This window comes from Neopelma chrysocephalum, unplaced genomic scaffold (genome assembly GCF_003984885.1).
Source record: "Neopelma chrysocephalum unplaced genomic scaffold, ASM398488v2 Primary Assembly neopelma1_59, whole genome shotgun sequence".
In the NCBI taxonomy this organism is placed as follows: Eukaryota; Metazoa; Chordata; class Aves; order Passeriformes; family Pipridae; genus Neopelma; species Neopelma chrysocephalum.
Genome location: NW_020897714.1, coordinates 6,148,449 through 6,163,735, shown reverse-complemented (window position 1 = coordinate 6,163,735; position 15,287 = coordinate 6,148,449). Strand labels below are relative to the sequence as shown.

Sequence of the window (15,287 nt, the reverse complement as noted above, 5' to 3'; positions counted from 1 at the left end):
TCAGCATGTTATCACACAGTGCATGCATAGACCAAAAATACTGTACTAGCTGTACCCTCCACCTTTAGCCCAGAAGCCTGGAAGAACTGTCTTCACTTCCCCAAGCTATTTGGCCTCTATAGGCTCCCTTAAGGACATTTGTATCATCCCCTGCTTTGTAGAACTTTCTTTTTTATTTTGAATACAGCATAATCTTGATGTAGATCTCGTTGTGTGGCCCTTTTGTCTTAAAATGTTGCTGCAGGTATCAGTCACAAAGTACCACATAAAGTGTTCTCTGTACCAGTTTGTCACATGCTTTTGGAACTACTTTTTGATGCAGTATTAAAAGTATTCTCTGTATTCAATATAAAGATTTAATGCGTATAAAGTAAATGTCATGAAGGCTGCATAAAACCTTTTGTGGTATGTCAAGAAAAATCCTTTTCCATGCTTTAATGCTTGGATGAACAGCAGCACTTGAGCTGACACTGAAAATAGGGGCTGGACATGAATTTGGTAGGTTTAGGTTCTGAAAACAAGTCAGTAAGCGTACAACAAACTGAACTGGCAGCCTGGAGTGAAAATGTTAAAGTGTAAATAAATAAATAAGGGAACTGACTGTTAGAGTAATCAAAAAATATAATGTTTTAATTCTTGCTTTGCATAACTAACAGGCAATTAACTTTCATTGACTCATGATGTGAAAAGTGATGGAGAGACAGATACTTTGCTTGGGTAACAGTCTGACAGTTGGGAAGAATGTTTTTTTTGACAGCTGATTAGGGGTTAAATGAGCTGAATAAAATTGGTAATTTTTGCTGCTTTCCCCACTTAGTAACAGCTATTATATGAAGCGTTTTTAGCATTTTTCCTTACATTAGTTGTAATGACTGACTTCAACTGATTACTCTGTTGAAAGAACTGTTTTTGACTGACAAAGGTGTCTCTTTGGTATTCTCAAGATCTGCAAAAAATGTTGGTGCATACAGAACCTGCCTCAATGTATTTTTATTGATTGTCTTTGATAGATTTGGGTCTGCTCTTAAGCAAATTGCTCCTCTTATGGAAGTGTGTGCTTAGTCTGATCATGCAACAGCTTAGATGGTGAAGAAGGGAGCAGAAGCATCTCATACCTCCATAATGTGGTACCTGCCTGTATCTGTGGGGAATTACTGTGCTCCATAGGAGTGTTACCTCAGCTCCTGCAGAGCAAGCAGGCGTCATGGTGAGACCTTGGATTATTATATTAATTATTACCTTGGACCAACTCAAGTGCATGTGCATGTGGGGGGGAAGGGACAGGTCAAATTTCACGAAGGTGAGGTGGTGCCCTGCCCTACTCCAGCCCCTTGGAGCCTCCTTGGGCAGCCCTGGTGCAGCCATCAGTCACTGGACACCGGGAGCACTGCCCACACCCCACCCCCTGGAGCCCCAACCCAGCCCCGGATCGGCTGGAACACCCAAGTAGCACCTGGGGGGGGCAGTGGCCACAGGGGGCCAGAGCAGATAAAAACAGCATCATGCAGCCATTCTATGGCTCTGCCATCTCCCGGACTCCTGGTAGCTGGATCTACGCTGGATCGGCATGGTAGCTATAATTATCTCCTTTTCTCTCTCTCTCTTTACTTCTTCTCCTTATTTCCTCTCTTAATAGTCTGAGTAACTTAAAGCTGGATGAGTTGGATTTTGCCAAGTTGTATGTGTTAGCATGTGCTAAGTCAATACTTTGTGGAATGCTTTATTTTGGTTTAATGTTGCCCTTTAAACTTTTGCCAAGTTCCCTTATTTTTCAAAGTTTGCCATAAAAGTGTGTTATTTGACCTCCTGAGAAACATGTGCAGTGTCTTCTCCTGTGTGCTCTTTCATGGTATTAAAAGAACTGAAGGCTCTTTTAGTAGATCTGGCGAGCGGACTTTTGGAGCCTTGTGCATTTTAAAAGTAAAACCTCTTCGATGAGCTTGTAGCTCGAACCTGGGGTCTTACAATCAACCCCCAGCAGTTCTGTAAAGCCACAGAACATCAGGCATTCACGGTTTTGGAGGAGTAACTGCTCTTCACATCACCAGGCCCACTGTGAGCAGAGACACCTTCCACTAGATCAGGTTGCCCAGGGCCCATCCAACCTGGCCTTGAACACTTTCAGGGATGAGGCATCCACGACTTCTCTGGGCAACCTGTTCCAGTGCCTCACCACCCTCACAGTAAAGAATTTCTTCCTAATATCTAATCTAAACCTACCCTCCTTCAGTTTAAATACAATGCCCCCTTGTTCTATCACTACATGCTGTTGTAGAAGTCCCTTTCTATTCACTTCCTCCAACACCGTCTCCCCACTGCCCCTCCTCCCCAGTTTAAGGTTTTATTTAATGATCTTTAGTCTGTAAGAGGCCTGATTTTATGGTCAGCTTAGAAGTAGCGCTTGGATGTAGGTTAAAATATACCATCTGTCTCCAAATGAAAACTTCAACCACAGCTCTAACACAACTGTCTGGAAGAAAAGTGATGTGTAGGTAACTACTTGGCAGTTTTTGTCATGGTATAGAAACTAGTCCATGTTTGGATAGAGAGTGATGGGTTTGGAGGCAAATAATCAGGCTCTTGGGTAAACAAAGTAATAGTCCTTCATCTGCAATAGAGGTGAAGAATTCATCTACTGGAGCGCTGCTGGCTGTGACCATCTTACTGATGAAAGCAGCTTTTCACAGCCCCTCAAAAAGTGCTGTGCTATTTCACTTGTGATACTTCAAAGTGTATGATATTATGTGAAAGTCCTGGAGTGAAATGTCTTTTCAAAGTTTTAGATCAAAAGAGAAATGCCAGAACATCAACAGGAAATAAAACATTTTTATTGAATATCTGTGTAATATGTATGTTATTTTAACGACAATTGGAAAACTCTACTGTGGGAAGTCACTACACAAAGTGAAACAAAATATAAACCACCTCATCAAAAATGAAGGTAAAATACGGCTAAAGTTGTCAGCTCGCGGGCCACGAGCGATATGGCAGGATAAAACACCCCAAACATTTCTACAAGATACAGAGAAAACCCACACAGAGAAACACTCAAGCAGGCAGTAAATATACACAAAGGCAACTAGGATCTTTCTACAGCATCAGATTCTAATACTTCACACAGCTTTGTCAGAAAGGTACATGTGGCTTCTTTGAGGATGAAAATGTCATCTTGGTCACATGGCAGGTTCAGTCTCTGAGAATCATCGTACCTTACAAACCAGTTCTAGGGTGATGTTCAGTCTGGCAGTGTAGGAAGAGAAAGCATTAAGAATACCTTAACACAATGAGTCAGTCCTGGCATGTTGAACTTGCAGCTATCCTGAATGAACAACTGAAAGCTGGAGACCATGAAGCTCATAGGCTGGAAAGCTGACTGTCTACTTCTTCTCTTTGGTGGGGTTTGGTCCTTAAGGATAAGATTTTAAAATATTCCAGCTTGATGCTTTGCATGTATGTGCCTGTTTCTATCAGAAAATGTCTCGCTTGTGTTTTTTCTGTGTTTCATGTAAAAAAAGAAAGAAAATGCATCTTGCTATCTCACTTTTGGAGGTGGGGAGAGATCCAGGCTTTTATTCTCTTCCCACATCTTTGCTGCTGCTGCTTTTACCCTGAAAGTACTGAAAAACAGTGGTGCTTGGCCATCGCTGCACTGACCCCTCAGGCTGTCACACCTCTCCCAGAAGCAGAGCCTTGAGGGAGGCTGTGAATTTAGTTTTCAGTGCACAGTTCTCTGATTACATTCATCTTTGTTGTTTCAGTAGTTTCTGTTAGATGCAGCAGATTGGTAAGAACATTAATGGTTAATCCTCCTGCCTCCCTCCAAAAGCAATAGCATTTCCACATTTCTGGGGTAGTTTGCATTGCTGAAAATAATGGGCTCTTTGAAGAATTATAAATATATTCACAGCTTGGAAAGATAAGCGAGGGGCCTCAAAGGACGGTACATGAGATAGAAGTGATGCCCTAAATGACTTGATGAGATGGTACGAGCAGAGATGACATGCTGGGTAGCTATAAGATGACTGTCTACATAAAGCAGCAGGGGTTGAGGGCAGTTGAAATGTAGAGTATTGCACAGGGCTTGACAAAATGCTGCGTGGTCAACCCATTCACTATAGCATCCTTGTCCCCCGCATAGCTCTCCAGTTCTAAATTGGTCCATAATAACTAGAACTGCTTGTGCTACGCGTTCCTTCGGCAGTGCAGTAGAAGGGAATGGCAGTATTATTACAATATCACTACGGAATAAATTGATTGCTATCCACTGAGAAAACTACATTTCTAAGCACACACGGCAGTCACAGTGATACACAGAGCAGTCTTTCAAGACTCTTATGGAATGACTAATAGCTTCATAATAGTGCCATTTACTACATAATAACATTTAAAACATTTAAAAACTCCTCCTGAAACGAGCATCTAGTATACAGAAGAGGTTACTTCAGTTTTCTAGAACTTGTTCTTTGTTTTCACTTTTTTTTTAAAGGACAAATTAAAACTTAAGTATAAATAGTATATAAAAGGTCACTAGCTGTTCTCTTTTGGCTTACTTTGAAGTGCATTTAGAACTATGGCTAAATTTTGTCATCTTCTGATGGGATTACAATACTGTCTGTTTACCATGAAACTATTTTGTATAATAAACTCACACGGCTGTGTCTAAAAAATATTCTGCATTCCTTCTAATCTGAGTTAGTATAATAAAATATTTTGTTACAAATTCTAATGTGCAAACTCATTATAATGTGAAATCGTGGATGGAATTCACAGTATGCAAATTTTGTATAAAGGTGATAATGGAGAGCTACTCTTCAGGGCAGCATTTTGCTACTGCTGCATCTCCCTCCTCCCCCTCCCTGCACAACCTCTGCAATGGTCTTTTTATGTTAGATGAAATTGTTGCCTCCGATGGAACTGCTTCCTCAACTTTCAATCTAAAGCCATTTCAGTCTGTTATGTATTTGCTTTGGAATATATACAAAAAAATTGTATCCTGGCTTCTGGCTACGTCTCCTTGAGGTCAGCCACGGAACTGCTCAGATCATGCTAAGTTGCCTGTGAAAGATGTCTACCCAGTTGGATTTGCCCCTCCAAGATTCACTGTGGATGTGAAGTGTGTTATTAGGATGGTCCAGTTGAAAGCTCAGATTTAAGTTGTCCTTTAAGATGTCAGTGTAACACTACTAGTGCCTTACAAGTTGGATTTTTTTTTTTTCTGGAATGCAGACGATACAATAGTTACCCTATAATATATTATCAGCTCTCCTATATCTCAGTCAATTTACATAATTTAAAATAGAACATCTTATTAAAAACATCTAGATATACACAGATTAGGAAACGCTTACAACATACAAATACACAAACTAGAAATAAATTCTCAGCATACTGGTGTATATATACAACTGTGTGATACAATAAATAATTTCTGTCATGCTCTATCTACACATCATATTGCTTAAAAGAAGAGTTGATCGGGGGGCAGTGGTGAAATGAAGCGCCTTTAAAAGGCTCTCTACATTTAAATTTGTGCAAATTAAAATGGCAATTTAAAAGTACAACTGATCTGTGTCAGGAACACATGGCTGGAAATTAAAGGACCCATATTACTGAGGTATTTACAGATACTGGCTAAAGAGCACTATGTGGGCAAATGCAGAAAGGCTTCTTCTTCTTTTTCTTCTTCATGATTTAATTTAATTTAATTTACTTCTTGACTGCCAGCATGGCATCTACCTCCTCCTCAGGCTGTAAGGTGTGCCACTGTGCAATGGGCCGCCGGGGGTTGGCCAACATGTCTGACCAATGCCGCAGCTCCGCTCCAGTGCTGTTGTAGCCCACAAAGACTTTCCCGATGGCATCGTTCTTGCCAATCTTGTCATAGTCCAAAACAGTCACAACAATTTGCACTTTCTACAATGAGACAGAGAAAGAGCAGTGAGCGTGACCTTAAAGGGAAGGTGGGCAGGCATGAATGTGGGAAGAGACAACCACAGTGGAGAAGCCATGAGGGGTGTGTGTGACACCCTGAGCAGATTCCCCTAGTGAGAAGCAAATTCAAACTTTTGTCTTTGTAAGCCTTTCAAATCAAATTAAGTTTACAACCTCCCTGTTAACCTATAATTCGCCCCGTTGCATCAAAGAGCTTCATATGGACATTGGGGTTTGATTGTTTTTCCTTTAACAGATTAACAACTTACAGGTAAGGTAATTCAAAAGTTGTACAATTTAACATATCATTATTGTTTAAGTAAATAAGTTAACAGCTAAAGCTCAGAAATGGCTCTACCCCAAATTAATGTTTGCAATGTTGTGCTCCATTTTGTTAGTTGCCTTTCTGCTTCTAAACAACTCTTACCCATCCATCCAGCATGCTAGTCAGGTATTTGCAGATAAATTCAGAAGATAGCCCTTATGCTTACTAAACACACACACACACACACACACACACACACACACACACACACGTACCCCTCTCTTTGTGTGTGTGGGTGTGTGCATGTGCACGTGTAAGTATGTATGTATACCGTGTATATTCTGTATATTTATAAAGAAGTCTAGAAAATAGGCTGCATGCTCATGAAAGTTAGAAAAGATGTGAAAACTCCACTGTCTCGGGGCTCTGACATACTGGCAGTGCCTATGAGCTGATGCTGGAGTGCTACTTCTGCAGGAATGGTGATATCTGGCAAAGAGAGTTAAACTAGTCCCACAAAGTTTGTGCAAGCCCATCTGTCACAGCTCACAGACAAATTTCCATTCATTTAGACTGGGGCACAATGGGAGATATTCAAGCCAAGCTTTGGGTATGCATTTGTGTGCATTCCTCTCCTTCAGGTCTTTAATATTTGTCAAAAGAGCATATACAGCTATTCCTTCAGTGGAGTGGTGTTCTTCCCCAACAGCACCTAAGATGTTCACAGCCTTGGGCTGATTTTACTAAATTGTAAACACTTCTCCTTACAGAGCTTTATTTTTAAACATGGACATACAGTTCTTTTCCTGATTTCTTATTACAGTGTGAGCTTTCTGAATAGGAGCAAGAAAAGCCCTGAAAAACATTTCTTCTAGAAAAACGTTTTATTCTCAGGAATCAGTTTTTTAAACTTAAGGCTTTAAGTATATCTACAATCTGGACTTCTTACTAGAATGATTAATTTCAGTGCTTGTAATAGGATTATTTTTTAAAAGTAGCAAGACCAGGCTCATGAGGTTTATATTACAAAGTCCATTCCCTTACAGGATTGTACAAATCACTGAGCCAGAGAAAGAGATGATTCCAACAGGCACTAAAGTATTTATATAGTTGCTGGTGACAAAAGTGTACATCAAACTCAAGACTCTCTCTCCCCAGAGCACTCAGGATAAAGGCAATATCCTGAAGCAAGTATTTCTAGATGCCAAAATCATGTTTCAGTGTTGCTGTTTGCAATACACTCTCTTTTAATGGTACCTCCCCAAACGAACACTTATGTTTTAGATGCATAGTACAATTACAGATATAAAAAGTAAGCATGAGACTATTTATTTACAGTACAAAGAATGCTTGCCTGCTGTGCCTAGAAGCTTGGGGGCTAGTTACTGTTGGATTTTTGTTTTTAGTGTTAATTGTAAGACAAAAATGAGCACTGTAAATGAAAGACCCTTTTCCTTGCTCTATAAAAATGTAAGAACAGCTAGCTCAGATGATTAACTCCAAGATGATTCTCACCTCGTGGTGTCTGGCCTAAACCTACAGAGAAATGTGAGCATCTCTCTGCCTTTGTACCATATATTAAAGGAGCAGCTGTACTGCAAAACCCAAGAGGTGCTAGTAGAAAGCACTGCCTCTCCTAATAAACACTTGGATTAGCAGTTTCCCAGTGTGATTAAGCCCTTTGGACTGAAAGGGCCTGGAGACATTGCTGCCTACAGAGGCAGTCTGTTTTGCTGTGACAAAACACGTGCCTGATCTGCCTGTAGCAACAGGATTTGACTTCCCAGTAGTGTTCTCCCATTACCCTTAAAGACATCACTTTCTTTCCCTTAAGAGCCAGAATCCATAGTCTCTATTAAATTGTTGAAAATGTTAATGTTTGGCTCATTTAAAATTATATATATGTACTGCTACTGAGCTGCTTTCTCTTCATGACCTCCCTTCTCTTTGTTCTCCAACAATCAAGAAATTTGTATGTTTGCTTAATGACTTTTACTTGAATTTCCCAAAAGTCCCAGTGATCCTTACCATATTAAGTCTAAATATAATTTAAAAAGTGTTTTTCTAATGATGAAATCACTTCAGTATCCATAATGAAACTTCTAAATACAGTCTTTTATAACTAACTCCAAAATACATTGGCATATGACCAAAGTCTATAATTGCAGATTTAAAATTGGGGCTATATACTCAAGTAGGAGCTATAAAGTAGTTCTAATAAAATTATATATAAAAAAAGACAAAAATTTGAACATCTAAACCACAATACTTTTTAAAGGACCTATATCAACCTTACAAAAATGACTTAGGATTAGAAGGCAAAATGGTCAAGTACCTACAGAATGCCTCTAACCATGCCAAAGCTCTTATCTGGTTATTTGGAGGTGCCCATTCCAGTTCCTCAATCTTGTCCCTATTTGGAAATCAAAATATTCATTGCCTAGATTGCTAAAGAGACTTGATTTGATTCATCTTTTTTTTTTTGCCTCTGGGTCTCTGATGCTTGTTATGAGGTCTTTCACAAGCACATAAAATCAAGGGAAATAAGGCCCCACTGGATTTCTCACTTTTTGATTCCTAGAGTCCATAGACACCTGTTTATGCTGAAGGGCATGAGGAAACTGTAAACGGACTAGTCATGCATCCAAGTCACTGTTCCTACTGCCTCACCTTGTCTAATTTTATTACGTTTGTCAGTACCAAGTCAATAAAACGCAAGCACACAGTTTTACTTGAAATGTAGGCCTTGGCTCCTGACCTTCTCTCCAGTACAGTTACTATCAAAATCCAAGATACAGAGTGTGAAAACCCATACCATCCTCTCATCTAATCCAGAGGGGGCTCTCAATTTTGTCCAAGCCATTTAAACCCATTTAAACTTTTGGCACCTGACTCATACCTAACCCTCTCTTACAAGCCACAAAAGGATGTATTACCAGATATTTTAATTATGGTCATTCAAACTGGGAGACCCCTGAAAGGACATTTTTCCCACTCAGCTCCACCCAGAAAAGCTGTTGGATTGCTTAACATTTCCATGGTTCTGGGGCAACATGGGTGGGTTGCAAGCCACCATGAAGTTCTTTTCTCACATGCCTCCTGAGATGGTTAAGAAGAGCTGCTCTCTTACGATAAAAGATTAGTTAACATCTCCCTTATGAGAGATTACTTGCCTGCTAGTAGCCAAAAGGCAGGTCACAGTCCCTGAAAAGAATTACACAATGCCTTGTCCTGGTATTTCCCACTGCTAATGTAGGTGACTTCCAGCTCACTGTGCTGGTTTCTGAGACCCTTAATTTTAGGCTCTGGACAACTGCTGGAGCTCTCCTGAGGTGCCAAGAGAGCAGTACTGACCCCTGAGATTCTCAAATGCCTTTTTCCAAGGGCCGTAGGAATCACTGAAAAAGTTGTCAGTGTAGTGAATAACTGAAAAAAAAAGTTGTGGATGAATTAGGTGTTTTACTTAAGAGGTATGCTGCAGTGCTTTCAAAGAACAGGGCCAATAAATGCGTAAGGAACACAATTTAACAGAGGATGCCAATTTATTATTTCAAATAATTTGGGGAAAAAAATGCTATATATGCCTTTTCTTTTATCCCTATACCATTTTGCTGGCACATTCCTTCACTATCTCCCTGTGGATTTTTTTTTCCAAAATCCATTTCTGTTGACAGAAAATGTCAGTTATGCATTTCTCACTGATGAATCAAAACTTCATAAGTACTTTGCATTTTATCATTTCCCTCTTGAAGCAGTCACACTCAGCATAGGATTGGCACCTAGGTGCTAATGAAGGCATGCACACGTGATAATTAACAAGATTCCTGTTAAATATTTATAAGTGCTGAGAAATGGAATGGAGAGGGAAGACAAAACACTGTTTGATATTACCTGAATTTGCTCGAAGGGTACTTCAAAGCTGAAAGACTCGTTGTAGTAGGGATTCAGAGTGTTCTTTTTAATTGTAGTCTTTTTCTTCTTCAGCCTCTTACCGTTCTGCATCAGATGGATCTTCACATAGGGATCTAAGCATTCAAGAGAAGAAGTAGAGCTTAGAAGGATAGTTCTGTGTCTTTTCTATAAATTTTAATCCCACACATGTAAGAGTAGATTAAAAAAAAAGAAAACCCTTACAGCTTGTATTTAAACAAAGTCTTAATTTCTACTATAGAAAAAGTCCTGTATGATTGTGACACATTCCTGATGGAAAAAGGTACAAAATATTTATTGCATTATCTCCTTAACATGGCGAAGGAGAGGTAAATTCCATCTAACTTTGTTCCATAGCTCATTAACCATCCTGGAAATGTTTTTACTTTAACATTATTTATGTACTGCAAGCATTTCTTAGCAATGGGTTGTGGGGTGGTTTTCCCAAGACTGGTGAGTGCTGCCAAATGCACATACAATGGGTACAGGGCTGGGGTGTCTGGATGCTCTGCAACCTCCTGGAAGCTATTCCCATTGTTCCTTGGGCAGGTGCTGCACCATGGTTTTTCCGTCCTGTGAGCTCCTGGTGGTGAGCTGTGACACAGCGCAGGGTCCATGGGTCTGCACACGGCCAGATTGCTGTGCAGGAAGGGTCTCTGCCCCTTAAATACCAGCTCTCGACCTTAGTGCTGCATGCAACCAGAGTAAGGTGGAGGCCGTGGTATCAGTATAATTTACAAATGCGGTTTGCCACTCGCTATTGAATTTCCATTGTTATTTTGAACGACTTCTGGTGGTGAAGTAACAGAATTCATTTGGTACCTAATCAGGTATTTCTTGTGTAAGCAAAACTTTCATGGACATTACAGCAGTGAAGAAGTATCTTGGTGATTAGAATTTCAATGGAAATTTTGCCTGCTTTAAAGAATAGTGCTGTCAGTCCTTAATCTGTTACAAGAGCCATGTGGCTGTTTAGAGAATTAACTAGCATTCTTCCATGGTGGTGTTAATTAGCAGTACCTTCACTGAGCTCAGTTATTTTTCTGTTTAGGAGTACTACAAAGCACCATTTGAAACATCTCAAGCTCATCGTTTTTAACAACTTGTATGGTACTGTCAGAAAAATTTGGGTAGGTATCTCTTTGGCTTTAGACAGCTGAACTGTGCTGCAGATCAAGGCAAGCCTTCCCTCGAGTGACATGGTAAAGGCTATGTAAAGTGCCTGCCAGCCACAAGTCACCTGCAGCATAAAGAGCCTGAATGCAAACTATCAAAGGAGAGGGCTTCTCCTTTCCCTCTTGAGAAAAGGCTAGGGCTACAGAAGAAGCACAAATGAACACTGTACTTACTATGAGCAAACCATGCTTTGTGACTCTGAAATTTTGTGCAATGAAATTAACGTTTAGAAGAGTAATTGCACTCTTCTACAGTCAAAATATGCCTTTCCATGGAAGACCCAGATGTTTGGGATAGTTAAGTTACTGGAGTGACTTCATCCTCTGAAAGGAGCATAATTTTGGTAGTGGACTCTTCAATGAAGGTAGCAGACAAAGGTAAAATAAGATCTAATGGCTGTGAAAAGAAACTAGACAAATTCTAACTTAGAAATAGGCATATATTTTAGCAGTAAGATTGAAACAGCTGGAATAGCTTCTCAATGTCTGTGGTGAACTCTCTGTAACAGAGGGTTAAGACTCCTTCCCCCTCAAAAGACTCAAGTTTAAACAGAAATTAAATTTGAGTAGGTTTATGCTTGAGGCAAGACAGGGGATTGTAAGGGTTCCGTGTGGCTGCACAATGAATTAAGGAGTATCATGTGAAGAGCAAAATGCTAGCAAAAAGCCAACAGAGGTCTACTTTTTTTTAATACTGAGTTCAACATCACTACACACAGGGTTTTGAAGATCGAAAAATGGGCAATTCTGGACTCCTTCAACATTACTTGATACTTGAGAAAAGCTTATCACTTTTGCTGAGGCTCCATGCAGAATGCAAAATTGTGTTAACATGAAAATGATGGTTTAGGTGTAGGTAATACATATTAAGAAAGTTCAGTAGTCAAGGAATAAGTGGTAGAATGTTAAGATATGAAAATGAGATAAGATGCTGTCAAAATATAATTTAAGTAACTAGAATGAGCTGGAAGGCTAAACAGTACAGTAAGACATTATTATGAAGGGGATTAGAATGGAATAATTCTATTAAAATAAATGCAGGCAATATAAGCCAATCCTTTACTGATCTGTGCCTGTGCACAGACAATATACACAGATTTGATGATTATTCATATGTCCATTAGGAACTGTTGAAATCATCAAGGATAATGATCTTATCATCTGCTGGTACCTTTTGGGTAAGGCAGCGCAGGTCAGTGTAAAATTTATCTTTTTCAGCAGGGTCAGCTTGGAGAGCTGGGGCGTATATACTAAAGATGACAACGTGATGCTTGTTGTTTAGTGGAAGGCGTAGGGAGATAATGCGGTCAGAGTGACCTGTCGGCAGATTTTCGAGTTTAGGGACAATAGAGTTTTTGATCATGAAGCCGACGCCTGAGAGATGTTTTTCGGTTCTGGACTTACCTGACCAAAAGAGTGTGTAACCGGCACCATGTTCTCTGAGGCTGCCTTCCTCATGAAGGCGAACTTCACTGAGAGCAGCAATGTCAATGTTGAGACGGGCCAGTTCATGGGCAATTAGGGCAGAACGTCACTCAGGACGTCTGCTATTCGCAGAATCGAGCATGGTTCTGATGTTCCAACATGCTAGAGTTAATTTAGGTACACCTTTGGAGGCAGGTGCATGCCTTTGTCTTTTGCTCTTTGTGCGACCGCATTGGAAGAAGATGCCCGTTGGTCTGCGGTTAACCAACCGGGTGAAGGTGGAGATGAGCTTTGTTTAGGCCACCTTTTCTAGGCCCCTCTCTGAGTGGAGCAAGCAGTGCTGTCCTTGAAAAGGCTGCTTGGTCGTTCAGGGTGCTGCCCCAAGAGACTGTCATCTCCGTCAGTCTCAAATGACCAATATCCTGAACCGCCTGCATGCAGGGTTGAGTCTGCAGCTCCCAGTGCACCTTTCACCTGCCGTTTTGACCCTCGCCCGTCGCTACAGGACTTTTTGCATGTGGGTAAAGCCTTCAAGCCTGCGCAATGGATTTTTTAGGTGAGATGCAGTATGCGCGGAACTGAACCCACCCTTTAATCCTAAGGTTCATCTGCCAGGGCCGAGCAAGCTTGGACGGAGTCAGCTTAAAGAAGACAGAAGTTCTCCATCAGCCTGCACCTCAGGAAGCCTTCCATCATCCCCACATCACCATCGGCCAATCAGAACTCAAATCAGTCCAACAGTTTAATTACCTAGGCAGCCTCATCTCCTCAGATGGTAAGATTGATGGGGAGATAGACAATAGGTTAGCGAAGGCATATAGTGCTTTTGGAAAACTCCATAAACGAGTATGGCGTAATAAACACTTGAAGAAAAGTACCAAGATCAGTGTTTACAGAGCCATAGTGCTGTCTACTCTTTTATATGGTTCCGAATCATGGGTCATATACCGCCACCACCTGCGTCTCCTAGAACGCTTCCATCAACGCTGCCTCCGTACAATCCTTAACATCCACTGGTCAGACTATGTGACCAATACATCTGTTCTCGAACAGGCAGCAATCACAAGTATTGAGGCCATGTTACTGAGAACGCAACTGCGATGGGCAGGGCACGTCTCCAGGATGAAGGACCACCGCCTCCCTAAGATCCTGCTCTATGGTGAACTTGCCACTGGCTGCCGCAAGAGAGGAGCTCCGAAGAAAAGATACAAGGACTCCCTGAAGCAACATCTCAGCCTTGGCCATATTGATCACCATAACTGGTCTACTCTGGCCTCTAATCGGGAGGCCTGGAGACACACCATTTATAACGCTGCTGATGCTTTTGAGAAAGCACGCAGGTTCACCCTTGAGGAGAAAAGACAACACAGAAAGAATCGAGCCTTGCAGAATATACCCTCTAAGGAGTCTTTCTGCTGTGCCTTTTGCAACCGGACATGCCTTTCTCGTATTGGCCTTTTTAGCCACCAACGCGCTTGCAAGAAAAGTGGGTAGAGCCCTTCCCAAATCTTCGTTCGCGAAGCCTAGCCATGATTAGGAACTGTACAGTAATGATTTATAAAGTGATGCAGAAATATTCCTATCTTGATTAACAATCCATATTTTGGAGAAAAATATTTTTAACCTAGAAATCAGTATATGTGAGCGCTTGTACATCTACGTGTATGTTTACTTTAAATGATATGCTTTTAATTGACTTTCTATGGTTTCTGTCTTCATGCTGGTATTAGAGCAAAACCTGACCCCAGAGAACTCATGACCATGGGACAAGACCCAGAAGATAGGTTTCTGTGGTTTCTTTTTCATGTTCTGATCAGTTTCTTCTGTTTGTCACTCTGGGGATTTGAGTTAGGCTCAGTCAAATGCCAGTTGTTTAGTAGGAAAGATTCAAATGGTACCACCATAGTGCAGAACTGTAAGTGGCAGAGGTACCAAATGGAGCACAGAAGGGGGCATATGATAAAATATTCTAATATTTTTTCATCTGAGTGTAAAATTGTTGTGCCAATCCAAATACAAATTGGATGTCACTTAACTGAAACCATGTTTCTTCTTTTCTTGTTTCAGAAGAAAGTATTAAATAAGTTTACTTATCACAAACATTTAAAATCATAACAGGGTGTCCAGCTCAAGTAAATAGATGGGCTATTAGAGATTTTGGCTGAGTTTATCCTCAGATTGTATATCCACTTCCTATTTTTTGAAGTATCCTGGTCTTGGCTAATTCTCCCCTCTCCTCATTCTTCTGTGTTCTACATGTAAGCCCCTCTACCACTGCATTATCTTCAGTTACAGTCTCCTATATTCCATGACATTAACTCCCTCAACTCCCCAGTAATCTATTTGCTTGCACTCCATACAGAAAACCTGATACCTAAGCACAGACTTTCTTGTGATTTCATGAATAAATCTCTGAATAATTCTCTTCCACCAAATAACAGAAGCAGAACTGCTTGGAGTCAATTATTGGAAGAAGGGATGCTAATCAACAGAAAGCAGAACCTTTGGGAAGTGTCAGTCTACAGTGATTTTTGTGAGATGAGGTTTAGTGCAAATGGAAA

The 15,287-nt window shown here is 40.6% G+C and overlaps 1 protein-coding gene across 3 annotated transcripts in view; it reads right to left on the bottom strand.

The window, feature by feature from the left end:
- Window positions 1-2,806: 2,806 nt before the first annotated feature.
- SYT1 (synaptotagmin 1) overlaps window positions 2,807-15,287 on the bottom strand; it is a 364,604-nt gene continuing 352,123 nt past the window's right edge. For all 3 annotated transcript variants that reach the window (XM_027679772.1, XM_027679770.1, XM_027679771.1), the window contains 2 exons: window positions 10,088-10,221; window positions 2,807-5,913 (listed from right to left, as the gene is read on the bottom strand). In XM_027679772.1, the coding sequence (XP_027535573.1) occupies window positions 5,707-5,913; window positions 10,088-10,221 (341 nt within the window). In that variant the 3' untranslated portion in view covers window positions 2,807-5,706. The remainder of the gene's footprint in view (window positions 5,914-10,087; window positions 10,222-15,287) is intronic.